General features: G+C 40.7%; 1 protein-coding gene across 2 annotated transcripts in view; it reads right to left on the bottom strand.

Annotated features, from left to right (window-relative positions):
• MED12L (mediator complex subunit 12L) overlaps positions 1–17,695 on the bottom strand; it is a gene marked incomplete at its 3' end in the record, with an annotated part of 315,066 nt that overhangs the window by 223,521 nt on the left and 73,850 nt on the right. For both annotated transcript variants that reach the window (XM_080823907.1, XM_080823908.1), the window contains exons 9-11: positions 16,867–16,966; positions 16,448–16,584; positions 325–456 (exon numbers count right to left, since the gene is read on the bottom strand). In XM_080823907.1, coding sequence (XP_080680033.1) covers positions 325–456; positions 16,448–16,584; positions 16,867–16,966 — 369 coding nt within the window. The remainder of the gene's footprint in view (positions 1–324; positions 457–16,447; positions 16,585–16,866; positions 16,967–17,695) is intronic.

The following is a 17,695-nucleotide window of genomic DNA, read 5'->3' as shown; positions in this document are numbered from 1 at the left end:
TCACCCTCTGTCATGCCCCCTGCTCGTGCTCACTCTCGCTCTGTCAAATAAATAATATCTTTTAAATAAATAAATCAGATGTTAAAGTTTTATTTTAAAAGATACAATTTTAAATTAGTCCAGAATATAAATTATTGGCTTCGTCAACTGAAAGGGATCCTATATGTGAATTTGTGATTCTCCTTATGTGAATTTGTATATTCTCCCTTTTTTCCATGAAGACAGGAAAAAAAAAAAAAGGCATATGGATAAGAAAAAGGATTCCTCTCCAAAACAGTTATTTTTAAATGATGGCGTTCCATCCAGAAAGAAAACTGAACCTACCTCTGCCTCAATTTCCGCCTGCCTCTTCTCCAGGAGCTTCGCCACAGCTATGGCCCTGTGCTTGCCCGACCGCTTGCAGCTCACTGCCCACTCACACAGCAGTGTCACCACGGCTTCATCATTGGGGGCAACCTACAGTCAAGAGAAAGGGGGACCAGCCATGTCAAGTGAAGCATTCGCCCAACGATGGGAAGCAAGCAACAGATTTTGTAATGCTTTTAAAGCTTTCTTTAATTAAGCTTTCTTATATTTTATTATAGTCATTCTAGAAAATGTTCCCAAATCCCTTTTAACTGAAGTATAAAGAGCAACACTTAAGTGACAAGGAAGGAAATCACTTACTGGAACAGCTCACTCTGTGACAGTTTCAAGGGAATTAGAGTCTCCCATCTCCTTGTATATGTCTTTCATTTATACAGAATTATCACCCAGCCCCACTGATCCTCCAGAACTCAGCATCAACAGCCAAGAGGAAGGGAAACTGAGCACTGAATATCCAGAAGAGCTGTTCCCAACCCCAAGCACTCACTCCACTGTTGGCCCCCTCGCACTCAGAGCCTCACTCACTCTCTAATCCAAACATGCCAGGTCAACAAGCCACCCACTCCCACAAGGAACAGAAGGGAACTGGAGGGGAGGCTGGAAAGCTGGTCAGACCCTTGCTGCATTAGAAACAACAAACAGGAGAAATGACAACCAAGCATCAGAAACAAAAATTAAAAGAAGACACAGCAGAGGACAGTATACCCTGGGTCTGTGTGGGGCTTAGCACTGTTCCCGGAACTACGAGCTGTGGTTGCCATGGCCCAGAAATACGTACCACAGACTGAAGATCAGAGGGGTCCAAGAAAGGTCACAGGAACCCAAGTGACATGAATGTGGGACAGGTAGGCGGAGTTAGGTCAAAAGAGGAATCATCCCTTAATGTAACCTCACCTTTCCTCTTAGAGGGTGCAAGCCAAGCAATGTAACATCACCTGCCAGTTTTTAGTATTTGTCCAGCTGCACAAACACTATGCCACAAGAACTGGAGAATCACAGTATTGGCTTTCATGTGAGAGGTCCTAAACGCTTTAGAATCCGTACGCTCAATTAAGGTTATAAGAGTTGTAAACACGCTCCCAGGAAAAATATGCAGACATTAACACATAAATCCAGCACAACTTTTCAGAAAGTTCATGGACTCTGAGAAGACACCCAAGAATCCCAGGGCAAGAATCCCTAATCAGTTTATGGTACTAGAAAACAATTTAGATCATGAAAACCAGTTTATTCCAAGATTCTTAGTCATCCTACCCTAAATTTGGTTAAACACATGTTGACTCAAACAAAGAAATGTTATCTAGGGCAGATCTCAAAAGAATCTCTGGGTCTCTTAATTTAAATTAAGAGAAATAATTGAATTAAAATATGTAAAGATTGAACATAGCATTTAAGAGAGAAAGAGACTAGAAGGAATGTTTGCCTGGATTCAGTCTAATCCAGAGAAAAGGAAAAACATAAAAAGTCAATTCAGTGAAGCACTACATGCTTAGATTTACATTACAGAGAACAAAAGGAGTTACCCTAAAAATACTACCATCAGTTTTTAATAAATTAATGTAGCCAGTAATGTGCATCATATCTGCATTTATAGTTTTTTGTATTTTCTTCTGCATCATTAAAATAAGATGAAAATAGGCTACAAAGGAATAAAGGAGTGACTCACTCAACTTAAGTAATGGGCTCTGTTTGACCTAAACATGCACAGAACAGCACATATAAGGGAAAACACTTCTTTTTAACACATTCAGATGAGGACCACAGGTTTGGAGTGACGTGCTAGAAAATAAACCCTAGGAAGGAATCAATTCACTTCCAGAAGCACTTATTAAGGACTCATGCTAGGCACTGAGGGAAGAAAATGTAAAAGACCTGGCCCATTCTCTAAAAGTTCACCTTCTAGAAAGAAAAACAGAAAAAACAACTAATCATAAAGCTACAAGACGTGGGGTGCCTGGCTGGCTCAGCTGGAGTGTGTGACTCTCGATCCTGGCATCGTAAGTTCGAGCTCCATGATGGGTGTAGAGATTACTTAAATAAATAAATCAAATAAACAAACAAAATAAACTTTAAAAAACATAAAAGCTACAAGACGTTTTGACAACATGGAGGAGGAAATAATTAAGTCCAACTGTCTTCACTTTCCGTATTTCATAGGCAATAAGCATCTGTCTGTCCCAGCTTACAGACACATCTGAGATCTTAACTTGAAGACAGGAGGGCCTGCAGTCTGCCTGCTATAGCTGTGGTCTCAATTTGTAATTATTAGGAAATAAGTGAATTAAGAAAACCCAAGGAAAATGCTGCTGAAAGATTATGTTTTTAAAATACAAAATTTTATTACAGAAATTTTCCTATATTAATTTCAATTATATGTCCATAATCTATTTTCAACCAATAAATACTTCCCAATACTGGCCAGATTCAAACAGTGCAAAGCCTACTCTTTTGGACTATCAGATGGACTACCAAATAATGCCAGGCCTTCCTTAGGATATTGGAGTGGTGGGAATGGAGGGATACATAGGTTCTGTATCCAGTTTAAAAGAAACAGTAAGATATTACAAAAGATGTTTTATTGCTAACTTCTCAGAAAATCATACTGAAAATCAGGTCACCTGATACCAACTTTAAAGCAAACGGCCCCTGCAATATGAGTAATTACATTTATGTATTTGGGTCATAATGTACTTTATTAGTTCATTATTACTGAAAAATTATCTATTAGTTATAAAATGCTTTTATAATTTCAGCATATTTTTCAAGATAACTTTTCAATGAAAACTCCCCCTCTGACCCCTACTAATTACTACAAAGTTTTGAGTCACATTTTAAGCTATGTTTACCAAGAGGCCTCTTTTAGATTCCACTACCGAAAACAAGGATATCCTGCTTTTTTCACTCTAGTCCCAGTTCCAGGGTATATCCAATCAGACATGTTTAGCGCACATGCACAGAGACACCCATGGCTTACACTCCCCACATGCAGATCCTTGCACCCCTCCCCCACTACTCTGCATCAGTCAACTTTTGGAAAATTAGAAGATTGCTCCCATTTGCCTACCAGATGCTATCTTACAAATTAATTCAAATAACTGCCAACAGGACATCATAATTTCAAATATGTAAATTGAATACATTCTCACTCTATAAACAAATTTCTAAGAATATTAAGCTCCACTTCTCTAAAACAATAATTATTTGGTAAGTGAAATTAAGTAAATATGATTTTAACATATAAAAACTTCAAGGCAAAAAAGAACTTTTTTTTAAGATTTTACTTATTTATTTGACAGAGAGAGACACAGGGAGAGAGGGAACACAAGCAGGGGGAGTGGAAGGAGAAGCAGCCTTCCTGCAGAGCAGGTAGCCCGATATGGGGCTGGATCCCAGGACCTGGATCCCAGGACCGTGGGATCATGACCCGAGCTGAAGGCAGACGCTTAACAGCTGAGCCACCCAGGCACCACTCAAGGCAAAAATTTAAGGAAATTTAGGAGTTCAAGATACATAATCTTGGGATCCTAGGATTAAGTCCCGCATCAAAATCCCTGCTCAGTGGGGAGCCAGCTTCTCTCTCTGCCTCTGCCTCTCTCTCTCTCTCTGTGTCTCTCATGAATAAATAAATAAAATCTTAAAAAAAGTTTGAGATATAAACTATAGTCCCTCTCTTCAACAAGATGGCAATTAAGTGGGACATACATGTATACAAATAATTTGGAAATGAAGGAAATGAAATGAAAAGGAAAAAAATGGGAAATGAAGATTATAAAAGAGAGTCAACATTTAACAGGAGTTGAGAGAGAAAACTGAAGGGAACTACTAGATGCTTTCTTTCAGAAAGTGGCTTTTTGGGAAAAATCTTAAAGAATGAATTAAATTTCAAGAGAGAGATGAATAAAAGGAGAAACAAGTATGTGGGAGATAAGAATAACACCCCCAACCCCAAAGATGTCCACATGCTAAAGCCAGAACATGTGAATACATTACCTTAAATGACAAAAGAGACATTGTGGCTGTGATTAAGTTCAGGATGTCAAGAGGGAAGAATTATCCCAGATTATTGCGTGGAACCAACGTAAGCACAGCAGTTGTTGTGAGGCAAAGAGATATGACAGGAGAAGCAGCAGCCAGGGTCAGAGACTGTGCTGATGACTTTGGAGAAGGAGCAAGGGGACACAAGCTAAGGAATGCAGGTGGCTTGTAGAAGCTGGGAAACACAAGGAAACGGATTCTCCCGTACAGTCTCCCTAAGAATGCAGCCCAAATGACACCTTGATTAGAGCCCAGTAAGACCATAACCTCCAAAACTGCAAGAGAAAAAATGTGTGTTGTCTCAAGCCACTAAATTTCTGCTAACTTGCTATGGCAGCAATAGGAAATTACTTTAAAGAAATTTTAAACAAGCACATAAAAAGTGGCAAATGGGACACCTGGGTGGCTAAGTCAGTTGGGCGTTTGCCTTCGGCTCAGTCATGATCCTAGGGTCCCGGGATCGAGCCCCTCATCTGGCTCCCTGTTCAGCAGGGAGCCTGCTTCTCCCTCTGCCTCTATCTCCTCCCTTCTGCTCATGCTCTCTAAAAAATGAAACCTTTAAAATATCTATTTTTTCATGTCATTTGTTCTAATAATTCAATCTCTAAAAATATAACCCAAGGAAATTATCTTAAAGAAAGAAGATAGGAGTACTCAAGTTACCAGCGAAACATGATACTAAAACACTCTTCCTCTTCTAGCCCCCAGAAATTGACAGATTCCCTCTGAAATTTGAAAGAGGCTCTTAATGGATCAAATCAGAGAAAAGATGGTGAACTCGGAGAGAGAAAGTCTTTATGGATGGTTCACAGGCAAGAGCATTTGTCTTCAACAATGAACTATGGGCATTTTTGTATTGTTTGTTTAATTTTTCTATTTTTCTGCAGACAAATGGCGATATTTCAGTATCTAATTAAAGATGTATAAAATAAGGAAGGTGGCCTGGAGGGTCCTGCCACTGAACAAAAGAAAAGGGGAAGTCAAAGATGCTTGATTACTAGTAAGGCTCAAGTCCCCTCCGACAGCGTTCTCCCCTCTCAGACAAGGTCAGCTCCCTGCCAGCCTACCATTCCTCCCTCCTTCCAGAAGCAGCACCCCTACTTCTCCCAGGGATACTGCTCCACCTGCTCCAGGGGATTCACAGAGGGGTACCCCATCCTCTTAGCTTTAGTGCCAAACTCTGGATTGGGGTCTCCCATGAGCAATGATGACTTTAGGCAATTCTTTGGTCACACACACACATACAAAAATCACTTTATCAGGAACTCATCAGTTGTGCTACTCTGTGCTCAATCTTGTAAAACATTTGGGATACTAAGAGACGACTCCTGACCAGATGAAACTTTCTATTCTGATCAAAAATATTCTTCAGGATAGGTTTTCTGCCATATGTATTGCTTATTCTAGCCATTACTAAAATCTTAGCATTTATTAACTGACAAGAACAGACACAACAAAAATTAAAAGCTGAAACTTCCTGACCTTTTCAATAATTTTTTTAAAACATTTATTTATTTGAGAGCACGAGCAAGCATATGCATGTGTAAGCGAGAGGAGGGGCAGAGGGAGAGGGAGAGAATCCCAAGCAGACTCTGCGCTGAGTGCAGGGCCCCATGTGGGTCTTGATCTAAGGACCCTAAGATGATGACATGAGCCAAAAACAAGAGTCAGATGTTTAACCAAATGAGCCACCCAGATGCTCCTCTTTTCAGTCACTTTTAATGAAAATTTAAAACATAAAATTATTTAGTATGGACCAAGATTACTCAGCTAATTAATAAAACTCTTGCCACAGCATAAATCTCGGGATACAAACTAAGTAAGTACAGCAACGCTGTGTTTTCAAAAGAACCTGGGAAGGTAGTCTTGACCCTCCTCCTAGAGTACACAATGGCCTTTGTGTGAGCTCCAAGCTTCTCCGGACTCTTCTGCCTCCACTCCCAATGCTTACGACATCAGAGTGTTCTGCTCTCTTGCGCAGAATATTACTTCCATGTAACAGGCATCTTTCACAATGTGGCTTCACGATTATCAGAGCTCCAGCTATTGGTTTCAAATAATCCATGAGGACATGGAGACATGCCATTGAGAGCAACTAAAGAAAGTCCTTTATCATCTCAAATACTGTAAAGGAGAGCTGGAGTCTTGAGCAGGAACAGGCAGCTTTTCATACTGGCACTTCATAATAGATAGTAAGACTTTAATAGTCCACCATGTGCACCCTGAGTCCACAACTCCATAGAGGCAACAAGGATAGAGAAGAATGAAAGAGACAGAGAGAAACTGAGCTGTGGCACATAAAATGAAGGCCAGAGAAAAAGCGCCAAACCAGGGGGTCAAGAATCTGAATTCTAGCCACAGCATAAATTAAAACATGTAATCATGACAATAATAGTAACAACACTTGTAAATTTCTAGGCACAGTTAGTAGGAGAAGTAATGACTGAAAACATCGAGCAGACACTGGATGTTTCACACACATCATCTCTAATCTCAAGAAACTCTGCAGTAGGTCTTCCTATTACCATTTGATGGATAAGAAAACTGAGGTTCAGAGGTTAAAATGGCCAAAGGCACAGAGATCTAAAGTGGCAGAACTAGAAGACCTAATTCCTAACTCCAAAGCCCAAGAAGCACAAGGAGCATCACTGTTACATGGAAATCTCTCAAGTAGCTCCCACACATGCGTGCACGTACACACACACGTGCGCACACACACAAACACACACACACCAGGAAACATGCTGCTAAGCCCCATTCCAACCAGCCACTGCCACCCACTGTTACAGCTGGACTTCTACCACTTGAGGAACGTGCCAGACTTATAATCAAATGGATGTGTAGAAAATGAATTTCCAAAGACTTCGTTCCTCTTCTAACACTTGCTAGATCACACACTCGTATAAGTCAAGGGTTTGTCTTTTTCATGGCTTTATTTTCAGCCATCTACCACAGTGTCTGGCACACAGTAGATATTCTTCATCATAGAGTAAAAGCAAAACTGTATTACTTGAAACCAAAAGCAAAAACAAGGTAAGATGTGGGACAGACAATGGTGGGAGGAGTTTACATTTTATTCCCCTCCCCCAAAATACACATTGCACTTACTTAATATAAAACAGTATCTGGCAATCTAATAGCTAATTAAGTGTTAAATACTCGATGTATTCTCATTCCTAATTTAATGAGTCAAGGATGCTGGTCCGAACACTATTACTAAGAATCATTCTGAAGGATCTAGCCAATGGGAAGAAGAAATAGATACTTGAAAGGATAGGGTAACATTACTAGAGTTTACATAAAATGATTATCTTCCTCTACCAACCCAGAGAACTAGAAGACTTTATTAGAATAAAAGAGCTGAACATCTTTTTTTTTTTTTTTTAAGATTTTTTTTTTATTTATTTATTTGACAGACAGAGATCACAAGTAGGCAGAGAGGCAGGCAGAGAGAGAGGGAAGCAGGCTCCCTACTGAGCAGAGAGCCCGATGCGGGGCTCGATCCCAGGACCCTGGCATGATGACCTGAGCCGAAAGAGGCTTTAACCCACTGAGCCACCCAGGTGCCCCAAAAGAGCTGAACATCTTAAGTAGAAGAAAAATAAGCAAAAAGTGATGGACAACAGTAAGCAGAGAGAAGAAAATCCTGCAGAGTATTTTGGAGAATGTAATCCATTTATGTCCTCCAACTTGTTAAGTGTCCATATATACGTACATAAATACCCAGGAAAATATCGAAAGGAAATGTTCCAAAATGAACAATGGTTACTGCTCATGTATATAAGGAGTGTTTGCTTTACAGTATGCCCCATTCTGATGCTTTCACTACAATGCTATGGGTCTTCAGCAAATGAGGCCTGAAGGTTAAATAACTCGTTAAATGTCTCAAAGCTACAAGGTCACTGACCTAAGAGGCAAATTCATGCTACATGCTCCACAGGAGGAGCTCATATGCCAACATGCTCCCCTTCCAGGCAGGGGTGGGAGAAGGGTCCAAGTTGTGGGCTGAAGGGCACTTCATGATATCAAAAATAAATTCCACCCTAGGTGCATAAAAGTCACAAGACACCTGAAACTAGTAACACTGTAATTCATACTGCATTGTATTGTAATAACTAGTACTTCAACAAATATTTTAAAAAAACACAAGACAAGAAAAAATAATTGCTATAATGAGAACAAAAAAGACAACGAGTGGACACAAAATTCAAACATCAACAAGGTTCTTCAAACAACAGCATTTTTAATTCAGCCTCATGAACTATGGACACACCCACGGTGGTAAACTACTAAAATCATTGTTAACTCTGTTGCAAATAAACATCATTAGAGTCCCATCTACATCTATAATAAAGGTACCCCAAATGTGGAGGTCCTCATCATCAGGAAGATCTGCCACATTTTTCTTCCCTAGAAATGGTGGGCTTAAACTTGATAGACTAAGCCTAATTCAGTTCTTATTCGGTCACTCAATAACATAACGGTCTATAAAAACTAACTACATGTCTTCTGTAACAAAGGGAAAACAATTGACAACTACATCTGAAAGTCAGGCTTCCTCTAGAAATTAGAAGATACTTGATGAGATTGTTAAGAACTTTGTTAATATGTTACCTATGAGATTGTTAAGAACTTTGTTAATATGTTACCTATATTATAAAATAATACCCTAAAAGGGAATGGGAAGGGGCACCTGGGTGGCTCAGTGGGTTAAAGCCTCTGCCTTCGGCTCAGGTCATCATGCCAGGGTCCTGGGATCGAGCCTCGCATCAGGCTCTCTGCTCAGTGGGGAGCCTGCTTCCCTTCTTCTCTCTCTGCCTGCCTCTCTGCCTACTTGTGATCTCTGTGAAATAAATAAAATCTTAAAAAAAAAAAAAGTTAAAAAAAGGGGGGGAATGGGAAAAACCAATGACTCATTACCATAAGCAACAGCAAACTAAAAGAACTTGAGATCAGATACTGAATAAAGCTCTTCAATAGCTCTATAATCTGAGACTAACGGGACATGTTTATAAATGTAATTAATCATGCTTAGTCAACATTAAACAAAATGGTCATATCTGGATTAAAACGTCTCATGATAGCACCAATAAATGACAAGGGAGAATACGTAGAGCAGTGTTATTAGCAAGTTATATGGTTTGCAACCTGAGGCACATTACAGAGATCTGGATGAATTTCAAGAATTGCATTAAGTTAAAATGTGGTCTAAACTGCTAATAGAATATAAGCCTGTTGCACAAGATCATAAATAGCACTTAACACACAGAATCACCATGAAGAGCCTAAGACTAAGACTGTTAACCACAAACCCAGAAGACATATTTACACATAAATAGTATGCACATGTGAAAAATCTTCCTAAATATGAATGACTGATTCCCATGTACATTTTCTTTTTTTTTTTTAAGATTTTATTTATTTATTTGACAGAGAGATAGATCACAAGTAGGCAGAGAGAGAGAAGCAGGCTCCCTGCTGAGCAGACAGCCCCATTCGGGACTCGATCCCAGGACCCTGGATCATGACCTGAGCTGAAGGCAGAGGTTTTAATCCACTGAGCCACTCAGGTGCCCCGAAGATTTGGGATTTTCTAACTTAAATATTGTTTACTATGCTGAAATTGTTATGCCTTTTAAAATCAGAGATTATTCCTACAAACAAATATGCAAATATTAACATGGAAACTCTGGTAACTATAAAGGTTTTTCCCTCCTTTTTCCAAAATTACATCTGACACTTGTTTGTTCCACTACAGTTACCTGAGATAAAATGAGTTATTAAAGAAGTGGGACAAGGAATAGAATGTACTAATCAAGAGTTGGATCCTAGGGGTGCCTGGGTGGCTCAGTCAGTTGAGCGCCCAGCTCTTGATCTCAGCATCATGAGTTCAAGGCCCCATACTGGGCTCCTCACTGGGTATGGAGCCAACTTAAAATTTTTTTTTTTTTAATTTGTTTCCTTAATAAAAAATGTTAAAAAAAAAAAGGGGGGGGGCACCTGGATGGCTCAGTGGGTTAAAGCCTCTGCCTTCAGCTCAGGTCATGATCCCAGGGTCCTGGGATCGAGCCCCACATCGGGCTCTCTGCTCATCGGGGAGCCTGCTTCCCCCTCTCTCTCTGCCTGCCTCTTTGCCTACCTGTAATCTCTCTGTCAAATAAATAAATAAAATCTTAAAAAAAAAAAAAAATAAAGAATTGGGTTCTAGAACTATTTAAGATTCTAATCCCAATTTTCCCACCAGTGAGTTGGGTATGAGCTTGGACAACTGACTCATCATCTCTACACCTCGGTTTCTTCATCTGTAAGTAGGAGATAAAGAAAAAAAAATTTTTTAAACATGTTTCTCACTGGTCAGGGAAAAATTAAATCAGACGACATAATACATAATGGGGCCTAGTGCTCAAGATGCACTTTAAAAAGGCTGAAGAAAAAAGACTTGCATCACATGCTCAAAAACAATCTAAGAGGCCCACCACAATCTAAGTGGATTCACAGCTGTCCCTTACAATTACAGCAATGTCTAAATGTCTGGATATGCCATCCCCACCCCCAACCATATTAATATAATCACCCTCTCACAACAAATTTACTTGAAGAAAGAAGAAAATGGTAGCTGTAAGAGGCTGGCACCCCCCTCTTCAGACACCCAATAGGAAACCATGTGACTTCTCCAGTACCGCGTGCTCTGGCAGGGCTGTGATCAGCACCAACAATTCTAAAACTCAGCCCACACATCTCAACGGAAAGCCATCCAGGTGTGTTTCCTTGTCTGCTTGACTTCTGTAAGCCTCCCAAAAACCAATTCAGTAAGTATTTCCTGAGGACATATCGGGTACCAGGCATGGTGTTAAAAGACTGGTGATACGCTGGTGAGCCAAAGGAACACAGACCCTGACCTTGGGACTACAGGCTGGCAGGGGGAAAAACATGTAACAAGCCCAGCAATGACAGAAACACATTTTCCTTTGCAAGGTGCTGAGAGTTCCTCAACTACATGGATGCCGGCCTGCTCTGGCCCTGGCGGCCTGGGCCAGGGGGGAATAAGACAGCTGCTCTGGACTTGGGGCTTAAAACTCAGTATGAACTCATCATACATAGTCAGAGAATGCTTCATGAATAAGCAGAAAAGAAACAATAAATATATATTTTTTCAGGTTTGGGCGTGTGATGGTTTTGTATAACAGCAGAGAAAGAGGAAACGTACGTGCTGCTGCAGCTGCTCTGGCCTTTTCATTACTCAGGAGAAAGTCAGCTTCCTTGAGCACCAAAGAGAGAAGTGAAAAGACGGCTCTTCCTGCCGTCTTTAGACTCTCCCTTCCATCCATGTCCCTCAGGGGCCCAAAGATGCAGCTACTTCTCCCTTCACACCCAACACAAACAAGGAAAGAAGCCAAGAGGAAGGAAGCAGTCTGGGTACTCTGGAAGGCTGAGGGGCACCCTACCCTCAGACTTGAGGTCAGCAATGCGGCCCCGGACTGTAGGCTGCAAGGGACAGACTCAGTCAGGACCTGGAATCAAGAGGTGACCCCCATTCCCAACAACAGTCCCTTGTGTGGACATCAGGCTTCTCTGCCTCCATCATCCAGAGCAGAAATGGTTCTGAAACACTGAGCAGGCAAATCAGTATGCCAGTGCATAAAACAGGCACCAGGAGTTGCAAAGTGACAGGCACTGGGCAAACGTGGCCAACAGACACTGCCTGGCCTGCAGAGTGTTTTAAGAGTGGAAAAATCTACATGTAAATCTTGACATCCAAGTTCTCTTGAAATGTTGAATGATCAGACGACAGTGGGTCTGTGTTCCCAAGTAGCATCTGAGACAGGTCTCTCTACTTAGAAAGGGCAAGCACCCTCCCAGGTCGCCTCTCAAGGGCTCTGGACCCACCAGCCTACCATTAACTTGCACCACTGCCTGATGGTAGTACAATCCAAGTCTCCAAGCCCTGTCCTCAGCATTACAAGTTTTATAATGGAGAATCAAGCAACACAGATCTAGAGTAAGTAAACATTGCGGGTTTTAAGATTTCTATTTTCACCTCTCTTACAATAGGAGCCAAACCCTAAGGCAGAAAGAGCGGCTGAGGATGAGGGCCGCAACAGAGAAGGAGAGGGTAAAGGAATAATGCCGTCCACGCAGCGTGACGGGAGTAGGCCACAGGCCGGACACACCCCATCATGGGGCATACTCAGTCTCAGGACCGCAGCCCAAGTACAGGGCAGGACGGGGACCTCAGTCAGTGCCTTTATCCCATGCATTATGGCTTTCGATGGGCTTTGACCAAACACGGAGATTAACTACACACACAAACCTGAACTTCGGACTCCGAGTCCCACCTGTACGGCTGCTCTCCCACCTCCCTACAAGAAATCGGGAAAGGACGAGATCTCCTTTCAGCAGTTCCAGAGAAAAAGGAATCAAGAAGGGTGAAGTTCAACTTGCTCACACAGTGAGGAAGCAGGCTGAGCAACCCAGGGCCCAGGCCGACCAAAACAACTCCAACAAAAACAAACCTCAAGCTCACTGCAGTTGCAGAGGCTGGTCACATGTTCTATTATCTTTCATGTTGTCTAAGTCCTCACACACACTATGAAACCAAAAAAAGAGGAAGCACATTTTAAAGAAGTGAGACCTGTTTCTGAATCCTAATCACACCACTCTATGCAACTCCTAATCAGAAAAGTATAGTTTCATCATACTGGCTCTTCCAACATAATATTTAATATTACTATTAATTACTGCTATTTATCGTTAACGTTTTTAAATACATTTATAGAGTGCTTTATAATGCTCAAAGTGCTCATGTCCCTTAGGGATAGGTAAGTTGGCATAGAGCACTTGCCCTAACAAATGAGGACACTAAGGCACAGAGCCTGCAAGTTAAGTTGCTCAAGGTCACACAGCTGATCATAGTTAATACAACTCCACAGCTCATCCATGAAGTCCAGATATATATATAAAGCGACTTGGTAGTCAAGAAAATAGTAGCCCCTGGTGAAGAGAAAACACAAAATGAAACACTATCATTTGCCTGCATGTACATACACACCTTGATATACACACACTCGCACAAACGCCAAAGCCATATTGTAAAATGTATAATGTTTAACAAAAATTAATTTAATGTTAAATATTTTAGTGTTTAAAAGTTATCTTAATGTTAATTAACTGGATCTGCCTATTCTTCCTGACAGATTAAGAAAAGGTGAGCAGTCTGAATTACCGGTTTAAAATATAATTTTTGTCTTACTCATAAAAGAGCACTGTAACCACAAAGCAACCTCTCACTCACCTCAATTCTTTCCATAATTGAGTCAACATTTGAAATAATTACTCCTAAATGGACAACACTGACCTTCCTTCAGATGAAACATGTCACTAGAACATCCGAGACTCTCAGTCCTGAGCACATGTCGCCCTCTAGTGGCACTTCCCTATATCCTGGGGGAAGTCCTTCATTGGAGACAACTGTGCTTTAGATTTAGAAAGCTTATAGTGTGATTTTATTCACAAATACAAAACTTGGGGCACCTGGGTGGCTCAGTCAGTTAAGCGTCTGACTCTCAGTTCAGGTCTTGATCTCAGGGATGTGAGTTCAAGCCTTGAGTTGGGCTCCATGCTGGGCATGAGCCTACTTAAATATATATATGTATTTAAAATTTATGTAATTATATGTATATTTACATAATTATATATTTTATACACATGTATATATAACTTCATTTCTGCCCTTGATAAGACACTCATCATCTTCTCTTAAGAGTGCTAGTGAATAACTTAAGTCTGTGTGGGTGAATGGGGCATATAATGGTGAAGTTGGGCAATTCGTTCACTAGAAGTTCTATAGTCAGGCTAACCACAAAACTCAAGTGGTTTTGGTGCACTTGCTAAAAGGCTCACAAGAGAACAACAGTCTTTACTCAACACTTGGCGCAAGAAGCTTCGCAGTCCAAGAGGATATCTTGAATTTGAGGTATCCCTACTTTCCTTCCAAGTATCTCATGTCTATACGTTAAAAACCTTGGAAGTCTAGCAACCTTTCACCTAAGAAAGTCTTTATTACAACTGGACACCCCCAAAAAACACAGTAACACTCTAACTTGTGTTAATCAGCAGAGAATTGTGCAGACTTATAATCGTGTACTTCACTGAAGTATCAAAGCATTGCTGAGACCTCACAATGAATGAGAAAATACACTCAGTCTGTAACTCACTCAACAGTCTGGTATTCTACTTCTTTGAGAAGCAGGGTGACAATACAAACTATTCCAGAAAGAGGAATAACCTAGAACAGGTTCACATCATGTTCACATCAGGGTGGGATAAGGAAAAGTTTCAGGTTATTGCTTATGTTGTTTAATCTCTCCTTTCCCCATACGCATTCTCAAAGGCTAATACAAAAATCAAAGATAGGGGCGCCTGGGTGGCTCAGTGGGTTAAAGCCTCTGCCTTCAGCTAGGGTCATGATCCCAGGGTCCTGGGATCGAGCCCCGCATTGGGCTCTCTGCTCAGCGGGGAACCTGCTTTCTCCTCTCTCTCTCTGCCTGCCTGTCTGCCTACTTGTGATCTCTGTCTGTCAAATAAATAAATAAAATCTTTAAAAAAAGAAAAAATCAAAGATAATAGTAATCGGTCAACTGGGGTGTTCCTTGAAGGCAGGTACCATGTCTTAAAACTTACCTCTTCATTCCTGGTGCCTATTAGAACCTGGATATACAATGAGTGCTTTCCATTGCAAAAAGAACACAGCCTTGTTCATTGTCCCAAAATAAAGTTGAGGGAAAAAAAATGAAAAACCTTTGTTTCTAGGGCAGTTCAATAATGAAACAATCTAATCCAAGAAAGCATAAGATCATAATTGTCTGTGATAACCAATTAATTTTATGTGTGAATCTAGTTAGGCCATGGTACCCAGTATTTTTAGCCAAATTCCAGTCTAGATGCTACTGTGAAGGTGTTTTTTTTAAATGTGGATAACATTTAAATCAGTAAAGTTTGAGTAAAGCAGATTATTCTCCATAATATGGGTGGGCCTCATCCAATTAGTTGAAGGCTTTGGAGAAAAGATAGGTCCCCGAGTAAGAAGGAATTCTGCTTCCAGATGAATTTCAGACTTAAGACTGCAACATCAGGGCACCTGGGTGGCTCAGTGGGTTAAAGCCTCTGCCTTCGGCTCAGGTCATGATCCAGGGTCCTGGGATCGAGTCCTGAATGGGGCTCTCTGCTCAGCAGGGAGCCTGCTTCTCTCTCTCTGCCTACTTGTGATCTCTCTGTCAAATAAATAAATAAAATCTTTAAAAAAAAAAAAAAAAAAAAAAAGACTGCAACATCAACTGTTTCCAGAGTCCCAAGGTTGCTGGCCTGCCCTGCACATTTAAGATTTGCCTGCCCTCAATCATATCAGCCAATTCCCTAAAATAAACACTTCTTTCTCTCACACACACACACACACACACACACGCGCATATACACATATATGTGTTCATATATAAATATGTATACATACATACATGTATACATACATATGTCTATGTGTATATATGTATGTGTATGTCTACATATGTGTGTGTTAATACATATATGTATACATATATACATCCCCTTCTCCATACTGGTTCTGTTTCTCTGGAGACTCCTAATTCATGGCATACAGATTTTCCAAAGACCGTGAGTGACCACAATATTCATTCACTGCTCTAAATATTAAAATATATTCCCCCTAAGTTAAAGCCAAACCATTATATAAGGTCCAATCACTAGCTGAAGGATATTTTGCTAGAAATAAAATGACGAGGTTGAGGGGGTGATAATAAAAGGTCCAAGAAAAATCTTTCCAATAAATAAACCTAGGTTGATCAGCCCAATGGACATTTCATTTTAATAATCTGGGGGCATTTTAGTCCAACAATAAAATGATTTCAGGGTGTAGACACCTTCATAAGCTATTACACTTCATAGGAAAGGCTCTGCTAAAATTTACTGAATGAAAAAAAAAAAGAAAATATGATGAGAAAATTTAAATAAAGAGAAGAAAAATATTAACTACCTCTTGGTTGTCTTTGTTTTGGTTTGCCCAGAAAATCTTATGATAAAGCGTCTCCATGGAATTGCTGGAATCAGTCCGATCAAAGCAATGTCGATCCAACACTTCCAACGTGTGCAAAACCCGACTAATGGTCACCCCTAGGTGCGAAAATTAAGGAAGCCGTTAAGGAGGTCAAACAGAGCCACAACAGCATAGTACAAAATCATCATGACGTAGGGCAAAAGGGATTTTAAGGAAGTGTCATTCTCGGCGGCATGTAAGAACTGACGATGAAACCAAACCTGACGTTCTAGACAGCCAGGAACTAAAGGGCACCTGTGTGAGCGACTTACTAACGACGTGGATGGATTTTTAAGAATCAGAAACACGGCATAAAGTCCAACATTCAAAGGCACTCTTTCCTCCCTCGTGTTCTGTACCTGCTGTTGACTCTTGGCACTTGTCAAAAGACCACCGAACTTCCACTGCACGGCCTCTTTGTTTGATCTGCTGTTCCACCTCGTAAATCCTTGCCCGAACCTGAAAGATAATTGCTTCTAATTAACTTGCTCTAGGAAAGCCACAGCAGCTGTCTAAATCATGTCAGGTTTTCCACATGAGCACAGCATCTTACAGTCCTGACTACATCACAGCAAACTTAGCCTATTGCCCAAGAAGTGCACTTCAAAGTTTACCAGTGGTGGTTCAATGGTTCAGTGCCAGTGTTCAATAACAAATGCTCACCCCCCTCCAAAAAAAAGAAAGAAAAAGAAAAAAGAAATGCTTGCTTTATAAGTGAAAATTTTTTAGAATATCATATGGAAAGGTGAAAACTCTAAAGTAGCATTTTTGAGCCATTGTTCTATGTATGAAAACGAGGAGGCATGTTTTATTAATTTAAGAAAAATGCTTGGCAAAAAACAGGGATCTTAGTCTCAACATTAGATCCTGTGGTTTAAGTTTCTTAAGTTTCTGAACCAAAAAACCCAGCACTAATCAAACTAACCCATCAAAACATAGTTACTAAATATCACAGACTACCAACTAGGAGCACCGTGGTCATGTACTCGAACCACCGTTAACCACGGTGTGGGTGGCAAATCTCTGTGAGAAATGCCCAGCATGAGGGAAAGGGGAGAGGGAGCCACGTGATGAACTTCTGTGGTTCAGAGAGGCTAAATACTTCCCCCAGATCCCCCAGAGAGAAGGGGAGAAGGGCTGGGAACGGCACCCAAACACCTGAGATGCTAATACCTCGGCATGCTATGC

The sequence above is a fragment of the Martes martes genome, assembly GCF_963455335.1.
Source record: "Martes martes genome assembly, chromosome: 1".
In the NCBI taxonomy this organism is placed as follows: Eukaryota; Metazoa; Chordata; class Mammalia; order Carnivora; family Mustelidae; genus Martes; species Martes martes.
The sequence above is the reverse complement of the archived record's forward strand: the minus strand, read 5'-3'. Positions and strand labels throughout refer to the sequence as shown.